Raw genomic sequence first — 24,531 nt, forward strand, 5'->3', positions numbered from 1 at the left:
TGCTGCAAATTGATATGAAAGCCCACAAAAGTAAATGAGAGGTTTTTGTTAACATACACAATCCGGAGCACACAAATAGAAATGCAATTGCTGTTCTCTGTAATCCCAGTGAAGCACAATGCTCAAGGCCTTCTTTTGTCTGCCGAGCCATCAGTTATGTTCAATTTCATATGTTATGAAAAAAATTATGATTTTAAAGTTAAACTAGTAATTCTGCTGTGACCTGACTATTTAGTAATACCCCCTTCAAAGGGGCAAGTGATCAAGTTTTCCATCACACCTCAATGGGGTGCAAGGGAAAACATGCAAAGCTGGAGGATGCTGAATGTGCATGACTGATCCACACAGTTATACAACATCAGGCAGGGACAAGATCAGTGGTGACCGCTCACTAATATTACAATTAATCAAGTGAGAAAAGAGAACAGATTCCATAAAAAAAAAAAAAAAGGAGGCAATACCAATGGCGCTTGGCATAGAAATAACGAAACAACTGTACAGTTAAAAAAAAAAACTTTTCTTAACCCCTTCCTGACAGAGCTAGTTTTGGCGTTCCTGACAGAGCCATTTTTTTCAAATCTGACATGTCTCACTTAAGTGGGGATAACTTTTTTTTGCTTTTACTTATCCCAGTGATTTTGAGATTGTTTTTTCGTGACACATTGTACTTCAAATTAGTGGTAAATTTGGGTCGATACAGTCTGTGTTTTTTTGTGAAAAATACCAAAATGTCGTGAAAAAATGGAAAATTTAGCGATTTGCAAAATGTTAAATTTTCTGCTTGTGAGACAAATAATCATACCACTCAAAATAGTTAATAACTAACATAGACCATATGTCTACTTTATATTTCCATCATTATTTCAACTTCCTTTTAATTTTTTTGGACACTAGGAGGCTTACAATATGAATAGCAAATTCTCAAATTTTCAAGAAAATTTCAAACACTGATTTTTTTAGGGACCAGTTCAGTTCTGATGTGACTTTGAGGGACTTGTATGTGAGACACCCCCATAAATGATGCCATTTCAAAAACTGCACCCCTCACAGTATTCAAAACAGCATTTTGGAAGTTTGTTAACCCTTTAGGTGTTTCACAGGAATTAAAACAAAGTGTAGGTGAAATTTCAAAATTTCTTTTTTTTTGCAGATTTGCAATTTTAATACATTTTTCTAAGGAACACAGTACATTTTACTAGAGAAATGTGACTAAAAATTGATTCCCCCAATTCTTTTGTTTTCATAAATATCCTATATGTGGCCCTAGTGTGCACGTTGACCAAACCACAGGCTTCATAATAGAAGGAGCACCTACTTGATTTTGGAGACTCCTTTTTCTGAGATTATTTTTTAGGCACCATGTAGGTTTCTAGGCACCATAAGATGCTAAAATTTAGGAACCTCCCCACAAGTGACCCCATTTTGCAAACTACACCCCTCAGGGAATTCATCTAGGGGTATAGTGTACATTTCAAACCCCCAGGGGTTTCACCAATTGTGGTACAACTGGGCATTGAAAATGAAAAATTAAATTTTTTACACAAAAATGCAGTTCTGGCTCAATATTTTTAATTTTCACAAGGAATGAAGGAGAAAAAGCACCCCAAAATCTGTGCCCCAATTTCTCCCGAGTACGGCAATGCCTCACATGTGACCAAAAAATACCAGTTGGGTGCATGGCAGGACTCCGAAGGGAAGGAGTGATTTTTGGATTTTGCAGCTCAGATTCTGGTGGAATTTTGGTGGGTGCTATGTCGCATTAGCAAGACCCCCCAAGCACCAATACAGTGGAACCCCCCCACAAGTCACCCCATTTTGCAAACTACACCCCTCAGGGAATTCATCTAGGGGTATAGTGTACATTTCAAACCCCCAGGGGTTTCACCAATTGTGGTACAACTGGGCATTGAAAATGAAAAATTAAATTTTTTACACAAAAATGCAGTTCTGGCTCAAAATTTTTAATTTTCAGAAGGTATGAAGGAGAAAAAGCACCCCAAAATCTGTGCCCCAATTTCTCCCGAGTACGGCAATGCCTCACATGTGACCAAAAAATACCAGTTGGGTGCATGGCAGGACTCAGAAGGGAAGGAGTGATTTTTGGATTTTGCAGCACAGATTTTGGTGGAATGAATGGTGGGTGCTATGTTGCACCAATACAGTGGAACCCCCCCACAAGTCACCCCATTTTGCAAAGTACACCCCTCAGGGAATTCATCTAGGGGTATAGTGTACATTTCAAACCCCCAGGGGTTTCACCAATTTTGATACAAGTGGGCAGTGAACATGAAAAATTACATTTTTTTACACAAAAATGCAGTTCTGCCTCAAAATTTTTAATTTTCAGAAGGTATGAAGGAGAAAAAGCACCCCAAAATCTGTGCCCCAATTTCTCCCGAGTACGGCAATGCCTGACATGTGACCATAAAATACCAGTTGGGTGCATGGCAGGACTCAGAACGGAAGGAGTGATTTTGTGGATTTTGCAGCTCAGATTCTGGTGGAATTTTGGTGGGTGCTATGTCGCATTAGCAAGACCCCCCAAGCACCAATACAGTGGAACCCCCCCACAAGTCACCCCATTTTGCAAACTACACCCCTCAGGGAATTCATCTAGGGGTATAGTGTACATTTCAAACCCCCAGGGGTTTCACCAATTTTGATACAAGTGGGCAGTGAACATGAAAAATTACATTTTTTTACACAAAAATGCAGTTCTGGCTCAAAATTTTTCATTTTCAGAAGGTATGAAGGAGAAAAAGCACCCCAAAATCTGTGCCCCAATTTCTCCCGAGTACGGCAATGCCTGACATGTGACCAAAAAATACCAGTTGGGTGCATGGCAGGACTCAGAAGGGAAGGAGTGATTTTTGGATTTTGCAGCTCAGATTCTGGTGGAATTTTGGTGGGTGCTATGTGGCATTAGCAAGACCCCCCAAGCACCAATACAGTGGAACCCCCCCACAAGTCACCCCATTTTGCAAACTACACCCCTCAGGGAATTCATCTAGGGGTAGAGTGTACATTTCAAACCCCCAGGGGTTTCACCAATTTTGATACAAGTGGGCAGTGAACATGAAAAATTACATTTTTTTACACAAAAATGCAGTTCTGGCTCAAAATTTTTCATTTTCAGAAGGTATGAAGGAGAAAAAGCACCCCAAAATCTGTGCCCCAATTTCTCCCGAGTACGGCAATGCCTGACATGTGACCAAAAAATACCAGTTGGGTGCATGGCAGGACTCAGAAGGGAAGGAGTGATTTTTGGATTTTGCAGCTCAGATTCTGGTGGAATTTTGGTGGGTGCTATGTGGCATTAGCAAGACCCCCCAAGCACCAATACAGTGGAACCCCCCCACAAGTCACCCCATTTTGCAAACTACACCCCTCAGGGAATTCATCTAGGGGTAGAGTGTACATTTCAAACCCCCAGGGGTTTCACCAATTTTGATACAAGTGGGCAGTGAACATGAAAAATTACATTTTTTTACACAAAAATGCAGTTCTGGCTCAAAATTTTTAATTTTCAGAAGGTATGAAGGAGAAAAAGCACCCCAAAATCTGTGCCCCAATTTCTCCCGAGTACGGCAATGCCTGACATGTGACCAAAAAATACCAGTTGGGTGCATGGCAGGACTCAGAACGGAAGGAGTGATTTTTTGGATTTTGCAGCTCAGATTCTGGTGGAATGAATGGTGGGTGCTATGTTGCACCAATACAGTGGAACCCCCCCACAAGTCACCCCATTTTGCGAAGTACACCCCTCAGGGAATTTATCTAGGGGTAGAGTGTACATTTCAAACCCCCAGGGGTTTCACCAATTTTGATACAAGTGGGCAGTGAACATGAAAAATTACATTTTTTTACACAAAAATGCAGTTCTGGCTCAAAATTTTTAATTTTCAGAAGGTATGAAGGAGAAAAAGCACCCCAAAATCTGTGCCCCAATTTCTCCCGAGTACGGCAATGCCTGACATGTGACCAAAAAATACCAGTTGGGTGCATGGCAGGACTCAGAAGGGAAGGAGTGATTTTTGGATTTTGCGGCTCAGATTCTGGTGGAATGAATGGTGGGTGCTATGTGGCATTAGCAAGACCCCCGAAGCACGGTGAAATTATGAACCTAATATTCCATAGATGTGTGGTATAATTTAAAACACTCCTTTATACATAGGCCGGGTTTGTCGGGGCAAGTGTCACACTGGAAAATAGTTTGCTTTCTTATTCCCTTTTTATAGCAAACTTTGCACCTTTTTTGTGTCCTGCCCTTTTTTCCAGTGGAGGGGATTTCATCAGGAAAATGCTGCCCTGGTACAATACGGGGGCCAGTACTAGAAGTACTGGGGCCCTCTGCCTGCTGGTTCCCAAATATTAGGCCCTTTATGACTTCCTCTTGAAAGTGCATAAATGTCCCCCTCTGGCCGGTAGAACGGAATAGCACGTAAGCGTTATACAGTGCCATCTGGATGATATACACGGCCACCTTCTTGTACCAGATTTTTGTTTTCCGCAGGGCACTGTACGGCTTCAGTACCTGATCTGAAAGATCCACTCCGCCCATGTACCTATTGTAATCCAGGATACAATTAGGTTTTGAGGTGTGGGTACTGGTACCTCGTACAGGGACGGAGGTGGTACTGTCTCCGTGAATTGTTGTCAGTATAAGGACATCCCTCTTGTCCTTATATTTGACCAACAACATATTTTCGTTGCATATTCCCCTGCTTTCACCCCTTCTCATTACTTGGGCAATGTGCGTTTTTGGGAGGCCTCTTTGGTTCTTGCGCACAGTACCGCAAGCTGCTGTACCTCTTGAACCAAGGGCCTTAAACAGGGGGATGCTAGTGTAAAAGTTATCCACATAGAGGTGATAACCTTTATCCAGGAAGGGGTGCACTAAATCCCAGACAATTTTCCCACTAACACCTACGAGGGAGGGGGGGCATTCTGGCGGTTCAATTCTTGAATCCTTCCCTTCATAAACCCTAAACCTGTGGGTGTACCCTGAGGTGCTTTCACACAGTTTATACATTTTTATGCCATACCTTGCCCTCTTACTGGGAAGGTACTGGCGGAATTTAACCCTTCCTTTAAAATGTATAAGGGACTCGTCGATACAAATAAATTTTTCAGGGATGTACACCTCTTCAAATTTGGCACTGAAATGATCAATGACCGGCCTGACTTTGAATAGCCGGTCAAAGGTGGGATCATCTCTGGGTGGGCACTGTGCATTATCGGTGTAATGTATGAATTTAAGAATTGTCTCAAATCGAGTCCGGGGCATGGCCATACGGTAAAATGGAGTACTGTACAGAACATCTGTACTCCAATATTGCCTAATTTCTGGCTTTTTTACTATGCCCATATGAAACACCAGACCCCAAAACGTCATCATCTCTACTGCATCTACAGGGGTCCACCTAGCAAATGATGACGTGGGGTTTTGAGCAATAAACTGCTGGGCATATAAATTAGTTTGGTCCACCATTAAATTTATAAAATCATCAGAGAAAAATAATTTGAAAAAGTCAATTTCTCTGAGACCTGTGGAATCAAATTGGATTCCTGGCATGGCCAAAAACTCAGGAACCTGGGGCTCAAAATTGTCTGGTGGTGGGGTCCATACTAGATCAATTATTGGGGGGGGAATCTCAGCTGATCTACGGGGGCGTCTTTGAGGGGGTCCCTCATCAGCAGAGGAGGAAGAGGAGCTTAAGGCAAATCCTTCAAATTCCCCGCTTGCATCACTGGCTGTGTCAGAGTCAGAAGCAAGCATGGCATATGCCTCCTCCACTGAATACATTCTCCTGGATGATTGGGAGGACATTTGGGAGGACATTTGGGAGGACATTTGGGATGCCATTTTTATTTTTGTGTTACCGGTAGTGAAATGTTTCAACACGTGTATAGTGTAGGGGGGGGCACAAACTTTATTTCAATCCGGGGGGTATGTAGTGTGTAGTGTGTATGTAGTGCAGAAAAAAAAAAAATACTTTATACCAATAAAAAAAAAAAAAAATGAAGGTGTTAAAAAAAAAAAAAATGAAGGGGTTAAAAAAAAAAAAAAAGGAAGGGGTTAAAAAAAAAAAGGTCCTGCGCCAAAAATTGAGCACAGATGTTGGTCAGTAACGTCTGTCACTGAACAGCGCTCAAAGGCAACAGGAATTTGATCAAAAAAAAAAAAAAAAATAGATCAACCCTGTGCCGAAAAAGATGATCAGTGATGTACGTCACTGATCAGCGCACAGCGGCCACAGGACACCCACAAAATCACAGTGTGTGTAAAAAAAAAAATTAAAAAAATACCCCACAGCACACACACAAAAAAAAAAGGTGATCAGTGATGCGACACTGATTACCAGTGAGGTGCAGCAGGTGCACAACCTTTGGTGCAACTGACAGGTATATATAAAAAAAAAAAAACCTCTGTACCCCCAAAAAAGTTGCTGATCACCTCAGATATAGTGATCAGCACAAAAGGCGGGGACAGCAGACACAAAATTTAGCACTCTCTATCACTATCTCTCTCTATCTCTCTATCTCTCACTATCTATCACTATCTATCACTCTATGACACTGCAGCAGCAGCACTGACAGGTATATCTATATATTAAAAAAAACCTGCGCCCCCAAAAAGTTGCTGATCAGTTAATTTATACTGATCAGCACAAAAGGAGGGGGCAGCAGTCAGTTATATAAAAAATATATAGCACAATCTGTCACTATCTCTCTCTATCTCTCTCTATCTCTCTCTCTCTATCTCTCTATAACTATCACACTGCAGCAGCACAAAATATAGCACTCTGTCAGTAGGCCTCTCTCTCTATCTCTCTCTCTCTCTCTCTCTCTCTCTATCTATAACTATATCACACTGCAGCAGCACAAAATATAGCACTCTCTGACACTATCTCTCTCTATCTCTCTCTATCTCTCTCTATCTCTCTCTATCTCTCTCTATCTCTCTCTATCTCTCTCTATCTATCTCTATCTATCTCTCTATCTATCTAGCTAGTACACTGCAGCAGCACAATTTCACAGGAAGGCACAATTATTGAACAGGATCCAGGAAGCAATCAGCAGCGATCAGGTAAGTATTGCAGCAAGTATTCTGGTCAGTATGGCGGCAGGGGGGTACGGTGACCGCACTGCACGCTTTCCAGACCGGAATGGCGTCTGCAGTGCAGTCACCGTTAGTTTAAATCCCCCTCCTTGGCTGTGATTGGTCCGTCGGACCGACGGACCAATCACGGCCTTTGGGGGCGGGCGGGGTGAGGTGGGGTGACACCAGTGTCACCCTTACACCCCGCGGTGATTGGTGCTGTACTTTACAGCACCAATCACCTCTGATCCCGTGTCACCGGCGAACGTTATTCGCCGGTGACACAGGAAAACGCTGTGAATGGCTGTTCACACTGAACAGCCAATCACAGCGATCGCCGACGGGGGGGCGGCATCGCAGCCCCCCCGGGGCATGCACGGACATGTCTGCTGTCAGGGACAGCAGACATGTTGAAACTGTCACCGCGTCTATAGACGCGGTGACAGTTTAAATCCATGACGTACATTTACGCCATGTGTCGGGAAGTGCTTCCCGACCATGACGTAAATGTACGTCAAATGTCGGGAAGGGGTTAATTAAAACAAATCACATACCTTAACAAAAAAAAATAAAAAATCACAATTAATATATCATATTAGCTATGGAACAATTTAATCTAAAATCTTTAGTAGCTCAAATGCGCCTAGAAATTTTCTAAAGACCAGTACAATTTTTAGGTTGCTTTGGTTCCACATTAAATGGATTTTGACTCCATGAGTTTGGAGTCCAAGTGCCCTTACGGATGGTGTTAAGTAGTCACCAGTTTTTCACTTACATACAGTGCAGACAGCTGTCCTCTTATTGCGTTGAAGTAAAGGTTAGGTTGAAACAATAGCCAGAGGACACCAAGTGTATAGATTGTGTACAAGGCTGCAGGTCTTAAACGGTATATTGCCGTTTTCCCCCCCTTTCTAAACGTTTAAGGCTGTAGTGGGAAGTGCCAGAGTTGATTTACCGGTTGAAGTTACCGGTATTTCAACCAATTTCCAAAGCAGAGTCCTACACGTTTCAGAGCCATTTTTTATGCAGTGAGAATGGCTCTGAAACGGTATTTAAGATCCTACACTAGTCTTCCCCCTCCCCTGGTACCTGTCCTGCCCCCCCCCCCCCCCGGTACCTTGCATCCGGGTCAGCATGGTAGGCAGCGGGCATTCAAGGGCTCCTAGTCGGCAGGTTCCCCCCCCCTCCCCTGGTACCTTGCATCCAGGCAGCGGGTATCCAAGGGCTCCTAGTCGGCATAATTGCTGAAAGCATCATGCAGGAGGAGGCTGGTGCACAGACAGCGGGGGCACTGGGGATCCGGGCAGCGCGGTCTGTGCTCAGGAGGAGGAAGCGGAGAAAGGTCCATTAGGAGATTGTCATTTCATTGGTGGGGGTCCCTGCCACGAATGGGAAATAGCGGAGCCGTTCATTAAATATGTGCATATTTAATTAGCAGCTCATTAGATATGCACATATGTAATTTCCGGGCCCGCTATTTCCCATTCGCGGCAGGGACCCCGCCATTGAAATTACAATCTCCTAATGGACCTTCCTCCGCTTCCTCCTCCTGAGCACGGACCGCGCTGCCCGGATCCCCAGTGCCCTCGCTGTCTGAGCACCAGCCTCCTCCTGCACGATGCTTTCAGCAATCAGTCTGGGACCTGCCGACTAGGAGCCCTTGAATGCCCGCTGCCTACCATGCTGCCCGGATGCAAGGTACCAGGGCAGGGGAAGAGGGGGGTACCAGGTGACAGGGGGGGGGGGGGGGGAGCAAGGGTACCAGCTGGCAGGTAAGGTACCAGGGGACACGAGGGGATTAAACGGTTTACTGCAATGTGAATGGTACTTAAACGGTAATCTACTGCAATGTGAAAGCTAATACCGTTTTGAATACCGGTTCTTTAAACGGCTTGGCAGTGTGAAAGCAGCATTACTGCAAGTTGCCAATGAGCTGTAACGTGCTGTAAACGGTAGAGGCTCTAATGGTATTACAATAGACAAGGTTTATCCACACTGTCCCTAAGTCGCCGTCCTGCTTTAGGGCAAAAGTCCGTTCTATGATGCCGGCACTGATGTACAGCCGGAGGCCGCCTGGGTGTCACTCAATAAGGCAGCAGTGAGCAGATCCCTGGGGTTTTGGGTAAAGCGGTTCGGGGTACAGATGCCGCTCTCTAGCCAAGTAAGTGCTGCGCTGTGATCAGCGGTGCATGGGGGTGTCAGGAGCTTCAGATAGCGCGGCTTGGAGTACAGGTGCCACTTCCAGCAGACCGGGTGTAGATCTCTGTTGCACGTTCTGTGGTCAGTAACTTCCAGACAGCACGGCTTGGAGCACAAATGCTGCTCCCAGCAGACAAGGTAAGGTCTCTGTTCCTCCGTTGCACGTTCCTTGATCAGCAGCAGCTGGGGGTATCGGGGAGTGTGTAGATCTCGGTCCCCCAGAGCTCTCACTATGTGGAGCCATAAATGGATCTTTAAAAAAGACGCTTTTCGGCACACACAGGGTGGCTTTATCAATTCAAGATCTCACACCAAGCAGTTGCCCACAGCGCCTGAGACACTTTTCTGTACCTAAAGATTCCATTCACACACAGTGTACATCAGAATGATTGCTATATCAGATAAGTGTTGACTTTTACTAAAAAAATCAAATAAAATAATTCACTTACCCAGATACTCCATGAGCTGCTCTGCTGTGATAATCTCCATCATGGGAGGTAATTTCACCTGCAAAAAGATATATAAATAACTTAAACAACAGTACCAAAAACTACATTTACAAGGAATACTTAGTACTCCTCCTAGTATTCTGAAAGATAGTAGACCCTAACTGCCTTTATAATGGCACATCTCAGTTCTGAACTCTATTATCTGTGTGCATAAGGACATCTGAAGTCTACCGACAGAGGGTTGCAATATTATAGGTAAACCTCTTATAATGAGAGTAATACATCAGGTGGGTGCTTCCCCTCTAATCTGTGATAAAAAAAAAAAAAACACCATTTGAATGACAATCAGTAGGGAATAAACTGCATGTCAAAAGTCCAATGTGGCAATGCAGATCATTTTTGTCCTGCATCGGCAATACAAGGATTTCAAAACACATTGAATTTCCCTGACCCAGATATCAGGAGAATTAGGAATTGCGGAGATACTTACCTAATGTATGGACCCTTTATTTGCAAATATGTATTACATCAGTACCCCTTTCTCATCGCCAAAATAACCCTGGTTATTCCCAGCTGCATAACCCGGTTGAGGTGGACTAATGCGGCTTTCACATTGCCTAAACGTTTAAGACCCGTTATTTCAAAACTGTATTTAAAAAGGGTCTGAGCCACTAAACCCCTTTCGCATTGCAGGTGAAAACAGTTTTAAATAGCATGCAAGTACCATTCACACATTCAACCCGTTTAACCCCCAAGGAACACGTTTTAGGCCATAGAAATACAGCCGTTCTCCCTGCATAAAAACGGCTCTGAAAAGGCTAGGCTTTTTAACCGTTTAAAAAATACCGGTATTTCTTAAACGGTTAAAGCACCCTGGAGCAGTCACACTGCAGCTCTACCCGTTTTAAAAAGCAAAAAATAAAAAATGCAATATACCTTTAGTAGTTGCAGTGTGAAAGGGGTATAAAATGGACCACTATTAAATATCCCAGATTGAGCAACCCTGCATTTCAACCCGGTATATAAGCAGTGTTATATATGGGTTGGATCATGTTAAATTGCCCTTAAATGGTCCAACCCGGGTTATTCAACCCATCTCTCTCCCCCCCCCCCCCCCCCCCCCACAGACCTGTGCTAGAAACACCACAGCAAACAGTGACACCCTAGGCAGTGAACAGGAACTGCATGGGTTTTCAAAGGTAGCGGGTGCTAGAATGAATACTACATCTGAGTCTCTTACTGTTCATACCTACATTGATCTATATACCTACATTGAGAGATAGATATATAAGCTATATCGCTGCTTAAGACCTCACAAGACCACCCCCTCCAACCAGTGCACTACTCAAGGTGCATGTGAGTGAGCCGACGTACAGACTAATTTCTAAGTAGCAGCAACATACACCGGACACCAGGCAGTGATGTGATACAGTGGCTGTCTCCCTGCACAAGAGGTGCGTCTGATCTCAATGCGAATGGTCTTGCACCATATTAATAGGATAGCCCTGCATGAATGTAGCTCTGGTACAACGAAAATCACTTAAAATATGGAATCTGCACTTCCTGAGGACTCAGTTCATTTTGATAGCAGGTGAGGGTGGTGCTAATAATATAGCGTGTAGGTTATTGGTAACAAAATGGCTAAGAAATACATTGTAGCTGCTATTAACCCTTACCCTCTCATTACATTTAAAACTGTCTGCCCCAACATTGTCTTTGCCCCTTAGCTTTCAAAATACCAGTTTTAGTGGGTCCTTATTATAGAGTAAGGCATTGCTACTAAGCAATTAAGTTTTCATATAACAATTTCTTAACAGACCTGGTATGAGTTTGGGTGTTAACCCACAGCCGTGACTGCTATTTAGAATGGCCACACCCTACCCAGAAGCAGATGGAAGCAGGAACCAGAAAGACAGCAACCAGTAAGGAGGCAGGTGACTGGTCAAAATGGATGCCATCACCGGCAGGGCTGTGCTGGCCTGGATCCCTTAAAAGGGCTCAGGTGTCCAATCACCTGAGCCAGGTGCAGCCCAGCCCCCCGGCTCTAATGGATCAGCTGCGGTTGCTGGGTTCTGCGCCCCCTGGTTGCAGAGCAGCACACACTTTTTGTACTGTGCGATGAGATGCCCGCAGGCACCTCTAGAACAACGTGTCCATGTTCTTTACTTTATTTAAAAGCAGTGAAAAACTAGGCCAGACCCAGCTTATAGTCTAGTGAACAATTTTATCAATAATTCAATAGAATGTGCAACTATGGTGCCACTATTATTCAGAGTCAAATAAAAGTACATTTAATGTACATTGAACTTCCACTGTAATGGTACTGGTAGTGTTGGTAGTGTTGGGCAGGAATATTCCCTCTAATCCACCAACGCAAAAGCCACTGCACAGGCAAAACACGTTGGTGGATGAGAGGGAATATTACTGCCCAACACTACCAGTACATTGGAAGTTGCCTTGGAGACCGGACTAGCCTTATACAACTTTTACCTGCACTGCCATTTCACCATTGCTCCTCCCAAGGACAAAAGGGAGTATTTGCTGACCAATCCAGTGGATCCCTTTTACAAAATGGCCGGGAAGTGCTATCCCTCAAGTAAGGATTAATTCCACAAAGGTCAACAGAGCAAGCAGTTTGTGAAAGCCTGAGATTCCCAGCCTATGGGACCCATTCAGGACACAATAGGAATGGACTCCATCCCCACACCTAAGACTGATTCGGTACTGTACAAATTGATGTATATTCCCTCTCAAACAAAACGTTTTAGCAGCATTTTTGTTTGTATTTTACATATATTTTTAAATACTGTCTTGATTTATTCCAATATTGATTTTGATTGTCTTTTATTATATATGTCATTAAATGTACTTTTATTTGAATCTGAATAATAGTGGCACATAGTTGCACATTCTATGGATATAATATATTATATAAATTATACTGAACAAAAGCAGTGATATCTCCCTTTAGTACTTATGAGTCCACTCATCGGCCAACTAAACTAACACAGAGCGCGAGGCAGACAGCAGTAACTCCTAGTACTTGCCGGAATTTTGAGACACGGAGCTTAAACACTTGAACATTCCCCTCCGCTGTAACATTTACAAGAGGAGAACTAGTAGGTGTTAGTGGCTAGTTTTGTGCAGGTCCTTTTCTAACTTTCACTAACTCTATACTTCTCAACTATTATATATAATATTGGGCAAACAGATGAAACCATGCCGCATCCAATGTGATACATATGATGCTGCACAGCAAGTATTCTGAAACCTAATACTATATCTTTTCAACATTTACTTTCCCTATATGTACAATATGAATGCATTCTAAGGGGATTAACAACGGTGTCCTCAGACTTTCTACGTATCCATACTTAAGTGCTTAGTCACAACATGTGCTTGCTTTTCAACAAATTGCTACAATTTAGATACGATTTAATGTGAAATACGTTGGTTACAATTTGAGAGTTTTTTTAATGCTATAAGAGACTATAGGACAGGGGTGGCCAACTGGTCAGAGGTAAAGAGCCAAAAAATATCGGCAATCAAGCCAACATCATGCGCGCGCACCAAAAAGGGGCGTGGACATGGGAGTGGCCAGGAGCGTGGTCATATGACACAAGGGGGAGTGGCTACATACCAAAACTTTATGCCCCCAGTGCCAGATATGCCCCCCACAGTGCTAGGTATGCCCCCAGTGCCACACACATATACGCCCCACAGTGCCAGATATGCACCCACAGTGCCAGATATCATATGCTGGAGGGCCCACCTATTCTCTGAGGGGCCAGGAGGGACCAACAAACAAATGAGCCACGGGCCAAGAAAGCCCGACTAATGCGCCCACAGGCCGGAAGGGCCTGAAAGTGCCCACGGGCCTAGTGCCAGACACCCGGTGGTCTAGGGTGGATGGGGGGGTAGGTGGCCAAAGGCCCCTACCTGGTGTTGGGAGAGGCCACGGGGGGGGGGAGCTTCGTCAGCTCTATTGCATCCCACCCCCACAGGCCTCTCCGGCCGCCATCTTCTTTCTTCTGGCCAGCGGCGGCGCCGCTTGTTTTCTTCTTGCAGAAGGCGCCGGATATCTTCTGTCTTGATCCCGGCGTCTTCTGGCCTCTTCAGCGGCCGCCGGCGTCTTCAGGAGCGCTCCGCCGGCGTGGAGTCGCCTTCTTCTTCGCCCCTCCCGGTGGAGTCTGATGTCAGACGCCGGGGGCGGGTCGGAGTACGGCGCGGCAAGCGCTGATTGGCTCCCCGCGGCCGTTTCCTATTGGCCGCTGATTCGGGAGCCCTCATTGGCTCCCGGACGGCGGAAGGTTCAAACCACCGCGAGCGGCGTTTTGAATTGGTGCCAAATTCAAAACCCCGCTCCATCCACCGCCGCTTCGCCGCTCCCCGCTTCATTAGCAGCGCAGGGATCAGACAGCTGATCTCTGCGCCAGGGGAAGCTGTGTCCTGTGGGGGACACAGCTCTGTCTCTCCCTGTCCCTGCTCCGGTGCTGGGAGCAGGGGAGCTGTCCCAGCAACGGAGCACGTCCCTACAGAGCTGCACATTACAAGCGGGCGAGCCGCATGCGGCTCGCGAGCCACGGGTTGGCCACCGCTGCTATAGAAGAAGGACCTCTCTATTCACAAATTTAGTAGATTGCTACTTAATCTGTTCTAATTGAATTTAATATTTCTCGCACTGTTCACACGGTCATTTACAAACTTATCTTGGTACTTGTTTCCTAGCACGGCCACAAGCCCGAAGCGTGGCGAGCCCCACGAGGGGACGCGGATACCTGTAAAGCCCGCGAAGGGAAGCGTTTACCTGTGAAGGTATCCGCGTCCCCTCGCCACGCTTCGGGCTCGGTGGCTCGCCACACTATTCTATTCTCAACTCCACGTCGACGTGGATAGTGGGGGTATGAAAAGGTCGGAGGACGCGTACCGCCGCCCCTCGCGGGCTCGCTGCGCTCGCCACGCTTCAGGTTCACGTTGATCGTGGGGTTGCGTAAAATACTTTTGGTGGGACATTTCACTGTTCAGGGGTGTTTTGGGGGGTTTCTGGGCCATTTACCATGTTACATGTCGTTCATGTCTTTTTAGCCAATTTTGAATAAACTATTTTAAATTGTTAAATGTTATATAACCAGTAAGAAGTGCCCTAGCAAAAATAGTTTCTTTGTTTCCCTTGCCTCACAACCATTATAACCTGCCTGACATGATAGGTGTGAATGTGTTCCTGAAACACCCCCACTTATCCACGTCTGCCCGAAGCGTGGCGAGCGGACGCGTTACGCATCCTCCCGACCTGTTCATACCCCCACTATCCACGTTGACGTGGAGTTCATTCTATAAAGTGTGGCGAGCGCAGCAGCCACCAAGCCCGAAGCGTGGCAAGAGCAGCGAGACCCTCGAGGGGATGCGGAATACACGTCAAGTTATCCACGTCCGCTCGCCACCCTTTTTTTTTTTTTTTTTATGTTGCTGCTTCTCTTTTCCGCAAAAAAAGATTTTTATTTGAAAATACATATACCACAACTGTATTAAGTCATTCTTAATTAACATTTCCATATCACATAAAGCGACAAATAATTAAACTAAGACAATCCCAGACGTACAAAACAATAAGGAAAAGGAAATGGGGGGGGGGGGGGGGGGGTATGTTCTAGGCTCGAGTTGCAAAAAAATAAACAATAGAAAAAGAAAAAGGCCAGAAGTCAATAGCATAGGAATAATAACCTTCCATAAGCTACTCCCCTATTTCAAGACTTTCTACCCTTATGGCCACCAATCAATAGGTAAGGTTTTGGTACGCTAACCATGGGGACCAAATATCTTTGAAAGTGTCTACTTTCTCCTCCACAATACTTGAGAGGTATTCCATATGATAAATATGCCAAATCATCTCTTTTATGGCTACTATTGAAGGCTTCGTACTTGTTTTCCAATTGGTGGCTATTTTTATTTTTACCGCGCTCAGCAGAAACCATATGAATTTTTTGCGAGGGGGCCGCTCGCCACACTTTATAAAATAAACTCCAGGCCGACGTGGATAGTGGGAGTATGAACAGGTCAGGCGGACGCGTACCGCGTCCGCTCGCCACGTTTCAGGCTGGCGTGGATAGTGGGGGTTTGAAATGGAGACATTTGCCAGTATGTAACATGGAGCACTGGCAAATGCGGCCTTTATTGTGCATGAGACGCACTTGCGCACTGCACCCCCCCCCCCTTTGTTCAGGAGATGCACGTGCTACCAAACACCTAACCATACATACAGATCGTGGCTTATGATAGTTTTGGATGTGCTGCACCCTGCACCTAGATATAGCGCTAGGGACCTTATATATACAGAGAAGCCTTGATGTGGCTTGGGGGCATATCATACACCTGCGCAGGTATATGTAACCAATATCTCTGAATTCTATTATCATGTAGTGTTCAAGATTGGTTACTAATACTACTCAGTGTGCGGGGGGGAAAAATGTCTTGAGAACACCTGTCTCCCTGAAGCGGACACAGGCAGGGTTGCTGTACCCTGCCGCAGGAATTACTGAAAACGCACAAGCGTCTGAGACGTTAGAGCAGGCATGTCCAAAGTCAGGCACGGGGGCCAAATGAGGCCAGTGCTGTAATTTCAAGCGGCCCGCAGCCTCCAGCTGGAAGCGGACAGAGCTGTGGGAAGCACAGCACTGGACACTAAAGGTGGGGCCCCAGTGAGCGAGCCTTTACCTTGCTGTCTGCTGCAGTGAGGAGGTGCCAGCTGCCACAGTCAGATGTGTTTGGCGTCCTACCCCTGCTGCTGCAATCGTATATCACCCTACTCCACAATCACAGTGACAGCAGTGTTTGGTGGATACATAGTGAATGGGGGTCATACAGTGAAAGAGGGTCAGGCTTGGGGACATACAATGAATGGAGGCACTGATGGACATTAAGAGAAGGGGGTCAGAGTGGGGGACCATTCTGATGTGATTAATGATTCAAAGAATGTCAGGCTGAATGGTCGGCCCCCACACATTTACACTTCACCAAATCTGGCCCTCGACGCAAAAAGATTGGACACCCCTGCGTTAGAGTCTCAGACAGATGGAGCGCCTCTCCGCCGGCGTCCGCCAGTGCAGGGGATCTGGCGGTTACCGTGGCTGTGTGAGCGGCGCTCACTAGGCTTGCCAGGGACAGAGCTGCAGCTCTCGGGGACAGTGAGGTGACTACCCGGCCTGACGGGGACTCTACGCTGACTATGCAAGGCTGCCGCAAGGACACTACGCTAGGCAGGCATAGGGCTACGCTGACAACGTAGCTTAGCCTACGCTGAAAACATACTGCCGTACAAAATTAAGTCATCAGATTTTGTCAACGTGCAACTATTGCAGTCTTACAACAATAAGACAAGTAGATACAAAAATACAAAATGTATAAACACAATTGCTGGTGTATAATGCACAAAGAAAAGAGAAAAAAAAAAAGAATTCAACTATCCGAGCTCTTAGCATTGGGACGACTTAATTGTAGGTTAGAGAATGAATGCAGAGCTACAATGACATTACAATCACAGACAGGAACTCTGTTCATTATGCTAAAGCCCAGAGCCAACAAAAAGGAGGGAAAAGTGGTGTTGGGAGAACCGACTCTGATAGACCAAGAGCAAATCTTAATGTACTTACGGTGCTCTTGCTCCACCAGGTAAAAAAAAACCCGTGTTTTTCAACCACTGTGCCGTGGCACACTAGAGTGCCTTGAGCTGTTCCCACAGAGCTAGAAATGCCCAAAGCAGTTTACAGCCACCACCAGTTCAACGGTTATTTACTGGTCTCTTCTTTTCATGTAAAGGTGAACCTGTGGGGACCAGTGTGATTGTTTTTTATATGGGGCCATTAGGTTTGTTTTTTTTCCTGTGGGGGCCAATGTGTTTTGTCCTGTGGGGATCTCATGGTGTGCCTTGGTCATTTTAAAATCTTATTTAGGGTTAAAAATCACTGCTCTAATAGAGAATGAGTATGCAGTCTGGAACTTGACTCCTACAGGTTGTTTTTTGGGAACCGAACAGATGATATTCGGCTTTTTTGCAGATAAATGCTATTGCCATGGGCACCCATTACAAATCATGCATATCACATTCAAATGCAAAGGGTAAAGCAGCTAAACCCATTAATTGTGGGCATCCAAAAACAACTGAATTCCCCTCTAAATAGGATTTCATTTCTAATAAAAAAAACTAACTTATTGTAGTTTCACAAAAAACACTAGAATCTTGTGCTAGGAACAGCTAGATCAAATGGATTAAAGCAACTACTGTGAGCGTTTTCTATGATAGTATGATCTGTGCATTTCAAATGCATGAAATAGGGTACATTTTGTTCATAATAACCAATTTTCTAGGATGTGCTATAAATATGCCTTCTATTCCAGAGTGTATGAAATAGAGCCAGAATGTCAAACCATTTAATTAGCCCATTTCCCATTATGTGAAGCTTGACCTTAGACAAAATTCCACAGAGACAAAAAATAAAAATACGAAGACTTCATAAGCGAATGTTTGAAACAAGTTCCTTGTATTAAAAGTGGACAATAAATGAAAATGATAAATCTTGGGGCATCAATAGTCAAACAGAAAATGGAGAAAAGTTATAGAATAAATAAAAATAATAATAAAGCTCCTGGCCTGTGTCAAAAGGAAGCAGTGCTGCTTACACCGAATCCATACAAATAGGGCAATATGTAAATGTTTTCTCAATGGCAGTCACCGAATGTACCTATTCAAATGAAGCACTATTCGGGTGTATCCCTTGGTGTGGAAAAGTCATCCATTTAAGAGCTCAAACTGGACTTTTTGTAGCACGCCCATAATAAGTGCAACACAAAAAATGAAATGTCTATCGCCTAGCAATCTACCTATGTTTTAGATGAGAGATTGAGTGAAACATTGATCATTGAATACTGCCCATAGACTTAGACAGACATCATATAGTAATCCAGGGTAGTTGGTCCCGTCGCTATGTAGCATTTGTACTTAAGCACAAATCGCTCAGTGTGAACGCCCCACGTGCCACTGTCATCAGTCTAGATCAGGGATCAAACTATTTTGCTCTGCGACCACATTAAAACAATAAAAATAATTACAGGACCCCAGCAAAGTTAAGCCCTGTACACATGCATCGATTTTCTATTCGATTTTGCTTACAGAAGCAAAATCAAATGGATTTTGTGGCACTTTTGATCTACATTCGATTGGATGCATGCTCCCGTTTTCACAAAAATAGAAAAGAAAAATCTACTGTACAGCCAAGGAAATATCAAATTTGATCTAGTAAATTGAATGTGAACAATGTACCATGACCGTATATCGAATTCGAAATCTAATGCAAAAGAATAGATCTAATGCCAGATCTGATAGAAAATCTAATCTAACATCTAATCAAAAGCAAATCGATTTGCGTGTACAGGGCTTTACTGCAGAAGGTCATCACATAACATGTGCTGTCACCAGACGGCACATGCATGGCAGCATTGTGGAGGCACAAAATGATGCGAGGAGTCTAAAATAACAGACAATTCATCAGATTTTTCCGACTGCTTGAATCACATACTGAGATTAGAGAAGTCATCAGCCTGATGGTCAGCAACTGGAGTCGCGACCCCATGCTGAGAAAGTTGGGACCCACAGTTTGAGAACCACTGGTCTAGATCATTCAAGCATGTAGTATATAGCTAGTCGGATCACTTGGCCAGAGACTGCAAATCGCCCAAGTTTTAAGAAGCGATCTACTTCACCCTCACTCCTGTAACGGGCTCTACACACATAGCAATATGCAGGCATTTTCTGAGAACACTGGCCCTGAACGATCGCTGTGCAGAACTGTGTGCTGAGCGATTCTGATCTAGCATCGCTCTCCTACACACATCCCTACGTGCACAGGAAACTATGCTAGAACGTGTCCCCATATAACCACATATTATTTAAAATTGGTTTTGCTTAAACAAATCTCCTATACTTAAAGGAAACATTTTGCGCAAAAATCCGTGTGTATGGGAGACCCAGAATGTGGCAAATCTCCCAGACTAAATAGCTCAGAACACATTTCTTGTTTAAATCCTCCTTTGTGTACGCCCCATTAGGTTCAGTTATGTGGCGGTATACAGTTTTGATGCGAATTGTCCATGTTTTATGATTGCTAGCCATTAGCATTGGATTGATCACTTTTGCCATAATTTTAATTTTTTTTTTTATTTGGACACAGTCTACCAACCCAAGGCACCCTGCAAGTGCCCCAAACCATCCAAGGAGGCCTAAGCACACAGGCATATATTCAATGCCGTGGGCGAGCGGTGACTGCGAGCAGGACTTTTTGCTCGCTGTCACCGCTCACCCTGTCAGTATTCAACTGACCCCCCTCATAAGCAAATTCCCCCTCGCTCCGTTTTTTGAGCGAGGGAGAATTGGCGTATGTGCCTCCAAAAGCTGCGAGAATCGAGGCTAATTACAGCGAGTTTGCTGCACTAGCCGCGGCTCTCGCAGTTTAGGGGAATCCTCGCAGTTCTGTGACTGCGAGGATTCCCCCGGAACGTTGCATAGTGCGAGCGGCCGGCGCGCGGCTTAAACTGCGAGGATCACTGGTTTTCTGTGATCCTCGCAGTTTAACCCCCTCGCCGGCCGCTCGCACCGGCACTGAATACATGCCACAGAGTTTGGTGATCCACTGGTATAGTAGATACGAAGAAAACGGCACAATTTCAGAAACTAAACGGGTTTTAACCCTTTGAGTACCAATATCTGAGAGATGTTCAAAATATCTGCTAAAAAAATGCCAGTGTCGCTCACATTTGTTATAGAAATTCTAATAATAATAATAAAAAAAAAAAAATGTCTAAAAATATTTTATTGTCTATACAAGGTTACAGAGTCAGTTCAGAGTTACAGTCAAGATTACAGGTCATTATAAATAAAAATGTTTGCTTGCCAATTTTTTACACCAACTTCTACAAATTCACTTGGCACTCAAAGGGTTAAGTAGATGCTTTTATATTCATCTTCAACAAACACACTCTTAAATGCTAACATATAAATAATGTATATGAATGGACCAGCATATTGACCATTTCCGCAGTACTAATGCTTGTTGCAAAAGTACTATGAAAGCCATGAGCATGAATAGTACACCATAGTCTTTATTAAAGTATACTTGCAGCATTTTTGGAGACACCAACACAGGGAGGGACCACAGCAGGGGATGTACTAAAAGGAATGACAGTGGAATGACAGTCTGGTCTGCTGAAAAGGAATGCCAATTGACTATAATGGGCGAAAATATCATTTATATGAATATTTCTGAAATCATTACACCTATGAACAGTTATCTGCCATCTATTTCCCACAGTATCGGCAACCACTAACACTATGGGCCCCATTTAGACCTGACGCTCATCTGCAAAGTTGCGGAGGCCTGCGATTAGTTACACACTGACCAGACAGAGTGCAAACGCACAAATAATCTGCGATTGGATCGCTATAACCAATCCACTAACCAGCTAATGATTTTCCCAGTCTGCGCAAACATTCTTATGTCTGACCCTTCCACAATTCTGAAATAGAAAGACTGATCGAGGCCGGAGCGAACGTCACACACCCTTCCCTCAAAACACCTGTCCACACCACCGTTTGCTGACACTCCTACAAAATGTCAGGTTACAACCCCCAAACGCCATCTTTCTGTCAGTCAAACTGCAAGTGGATTGCGATGAGATATTTTCAGTATTTTAGTTGCTATGTTGGTTTGCGCATGCATACTACGATCCGTACGCATGCACAGTAATCAGATTGCAAACTCGCACAGCAGTAATCATCTCTGCATAACCCCCTATATCCACTTAGCTTTAACCTATAGGCAAACATTGGTTTAAAACAAAGCTAAAGAAAAAGGTTTGGTCTATGCTTTTAATAGGTATTTTTTATCCATTAGAAAAAGCTTAGACACGCCAATTCCGATCAGGCTTCAGTCAAAATCAGCTATTTAAAGATTTCCACTGATGTATGGGTCCCTTTTTAATCATTTTACACAAATTGGGCACTTTCCTTGGATGCAAGGAAAATCCTAGAATGCCAATGAGCAAGATGACCCATTCTGGAACAACATCCCACACTGATGTGAATTCTCCCCATTGTCCATATTAAACATTTGAGTGCCAAGTGAATCTGTCAAAATAGGTGTCACAATTGCCCAAGCATTTTTATTCCTATAAGGTTTACCTTATATAGGAAATATAATCTTAACACATTTTTTATTTGACTTTATATAACAAATGTGAGCAACGCTGGCAGTTTAGCAGATGGTTTGTGCATCTCTCAGAGATGTTGGCACTAAAATGGTAAAAAAAAGCAAAAGTAGAGTTGTAGCTATTATATGAACACATCTCCATGCTATTACACTTCAGTAGTACTAAAATGTAATTCACATAGCAAAAGTAACATTTACTTAAGCAAGGAGTAGATGTTCTTCTACAATGATGGACAGTGAAGTAGAAGATCTTCAATTACAAGATCAAAAATCACAAATGAACCATCGAGCAGGTTATAGGTCTCATACCCGTATTATACACAAATGCTAAGCTCCAATGCACCCTCAGTCTACACACTCCGCTTAACAGCAGATCTCCTGACCAAGAACTTCGTGATATTTAGCTTCTTTTGGGAAAGTGGCTGATGTATAAGTAATACACAGTATCCTGAGTAACATCAGCACCGAGGAGATTATAAGGGACGCCCAATTCCACACACACAGCACCTGCTGCCGTGTTCCAGCTACAGAGCCATGGATTGCACTGGCCGCCGCCCCCCGTCCGCCTGCAGGTGCCCCTGAGCCCGGTGACCACACTGTACCTTCCACGCCAGCAGCAGCACATTCATGATGGCCAGCAAGGGGCACGGCCCGTTCTCGTTCTGGGTGACGATCGGGGTGCTCTGCTCCTTCCATCGAATCCACTTGATGTGATAGACGGACTGTCCCGGGTAGCGCTCCCTGGCCGCCTGCGCCTCCCCGGCCTCCTCGTCCTCCTCCTCTGCCCCGAGCAGCCTCTCCTCCGCTCCGTCACTGACCAACTCGGAGCTGGCACAGGAGAGCAGGTTGGAGAAAGACTCCAGGGAGTCCAGGCTCTGCGATCCCCCGGGGGCGCTGTGGCCGCTGCTACTCGGCTCCTCGTGGGTGAGAGAAGCGGTCAGTCCTTTCCCCACAGCCGACTCAATGCCGATCTCTGACGGGCTCCCATTCCGGGCGGTCGCCGTGTCCGAGGCTACGGGCACGCTTCCAGCAATGGGCAGCTCCGGGCCGAGGGCCTTCGCGGCCTGTTGCTGCTGCTCTTTCTCGGGAGCCACCGGCTGCTCGCTGCACGGAGCCGGTACCCGCAACCGGTCACTGCCATCCCCGGGGCACGCCGACTGTGCGTCTCTCTTGGCAGAGTTCACGGCGACAGATTCGGAGGACCTTGCCGTCCCAATCCCGACGGTAGCGACCGCCGTGCCAAGGCTCTCCATTACCGGGTGTTTACCGGGACCGCAGCGGCTCCTCAGCAGCTGTCCCGGCCGCCATGACAGCCCCGCCCCTAGTGACGTCACACACAGCTGGGATTCTGCCTCCTATATAACCAAAGTGATGGAGTCAGCTGAACGCTGTATTCGGTATCAATAAAGTTATTCAAACAGTGACAGGCAGCAGAAGCTTAGTGTGTGTCTCTGAATGTGCTGTAACTGCAGCCTAATTTGTGTGTGTGTGTGTGTGTGTGTGTGTGTGTGTGTGTGTGTGTGTGTGTGTGTGTGTGTCTAGCGCATACTAATAAAGTGAATATACAGAAGACAAAAAGTAGTGCACTTATTTTTTTCCCTTTTACATTTGTCAGTTTTATTATAAATCAGATTTTATTTCCCTTTTTTGGGCGAGTTATGACTGGTTGGGATAGTTTGCTCTACTCTAGGTCCTAAGCATTAGGTCAACATGGAAGAAAGGTCGACATGGGACAAGGTCGACAAGGGTCTAAGTCAGGTCATTAGGTCGACAGTGTCTAGATTGAACATGGGTTTTTTAACTGATTTTTTTGCCTGAATGTCAACACAGTCAACATGGACACAGTTTCCAGTGCACCGCATGCCCTCGCTTCGCTCACAATGCTTCAGGCACAGTGCATCGCTGTGCTCGGCACACTATTTTATTCTCCCACCACGCCCTAGTGGATGGTAGCACATGAAATACTGCCTGTCGGTACATGTCGGCTCAAAAGACAGTGAAAAACCCCATATCGACCTTTTGACTGTCGACCTAATGCTTGTGTCGACCTAATGTCCTGTCGATCTAAACCCATGTTGACCAAGAACCATGTCAACCTATCCCCATGTTGACCTAACGTCGTCGACCCAATGCTTGTCGACCAACTTGCTGTAGACCCAATGACCGTATCCCATTATCAAAGAGCAGGTTTGCAAAAGTTGCTGCTGCCAATAGCAATTTCTTGCTATAATATTTTTAGACTGTACCAACAAAATTAAAAACATAATCTCATTGCGTGCTATTATTTTTTTGATGAAGCTCCACCCATTCTACTCCAGATCTGCAAATTTGTACAACAGATATGATTGCAGACATTCATTTTTGTGTATCTGTATTGATATACTCAGTACTATTTTTCTGGAAAATAGGTTCAGGAACTCCAGGTCTGCGGGTGGATCAATTAAATAAAAACAAAAAACATATATAATAGAGAGAGGGAGGGAGAGATAGATGTATATATTGTATTTAGAAACAAAGGCACTCACAG

The 24,531-nt window shown here is 44.8% G+C and overlaps 1 protein-coding gene across 1 annotated transcript in view; it reads right to left on the reverse strand.

The window, feature by feature from the left end:
• MINDY2 (MINDY lysine 48 deubiquitinase 2) overlaps positions 1-23,357 on the reverse strand; it is a 77,961-nt gene extending 54,604 nt beyond the window's left edge. The window contains exons 1-2 of the mRNA XM_083183817.1: positions 22,607-23,357; positions 9,751-9,808 (exon numbers count right to left, since the gene is read on the reverse strand). Of these exons, the coding sequence (XP_083039943.1) occupies positions 9,751-9,808; positions 22,607-23,257 (709 nt within the window). The 5' untranslated portion in view covers positions 23,258-23,357. The remainder of the gene's footprint in view (positions 1-9,750; positions 9,809-22,606) is intronic.
• Between the last annotated feature and the right edge of the window lie 1,174 nt (positions 23,358-24,531).

The sequence above is a fragment of the Crinia signifera genome, chromosome 4 (assembly GCF_055691185.1).
Source record: "Crinia signifera chromosome 4, ASM5569118v1, whole genome shotgun sequence".
Lineage (NCBI taxonomy): Eukaryota > Metazoa > Chordata > Amphibia > Anura > Myobatrachidae > Crinia > Crinia signifera.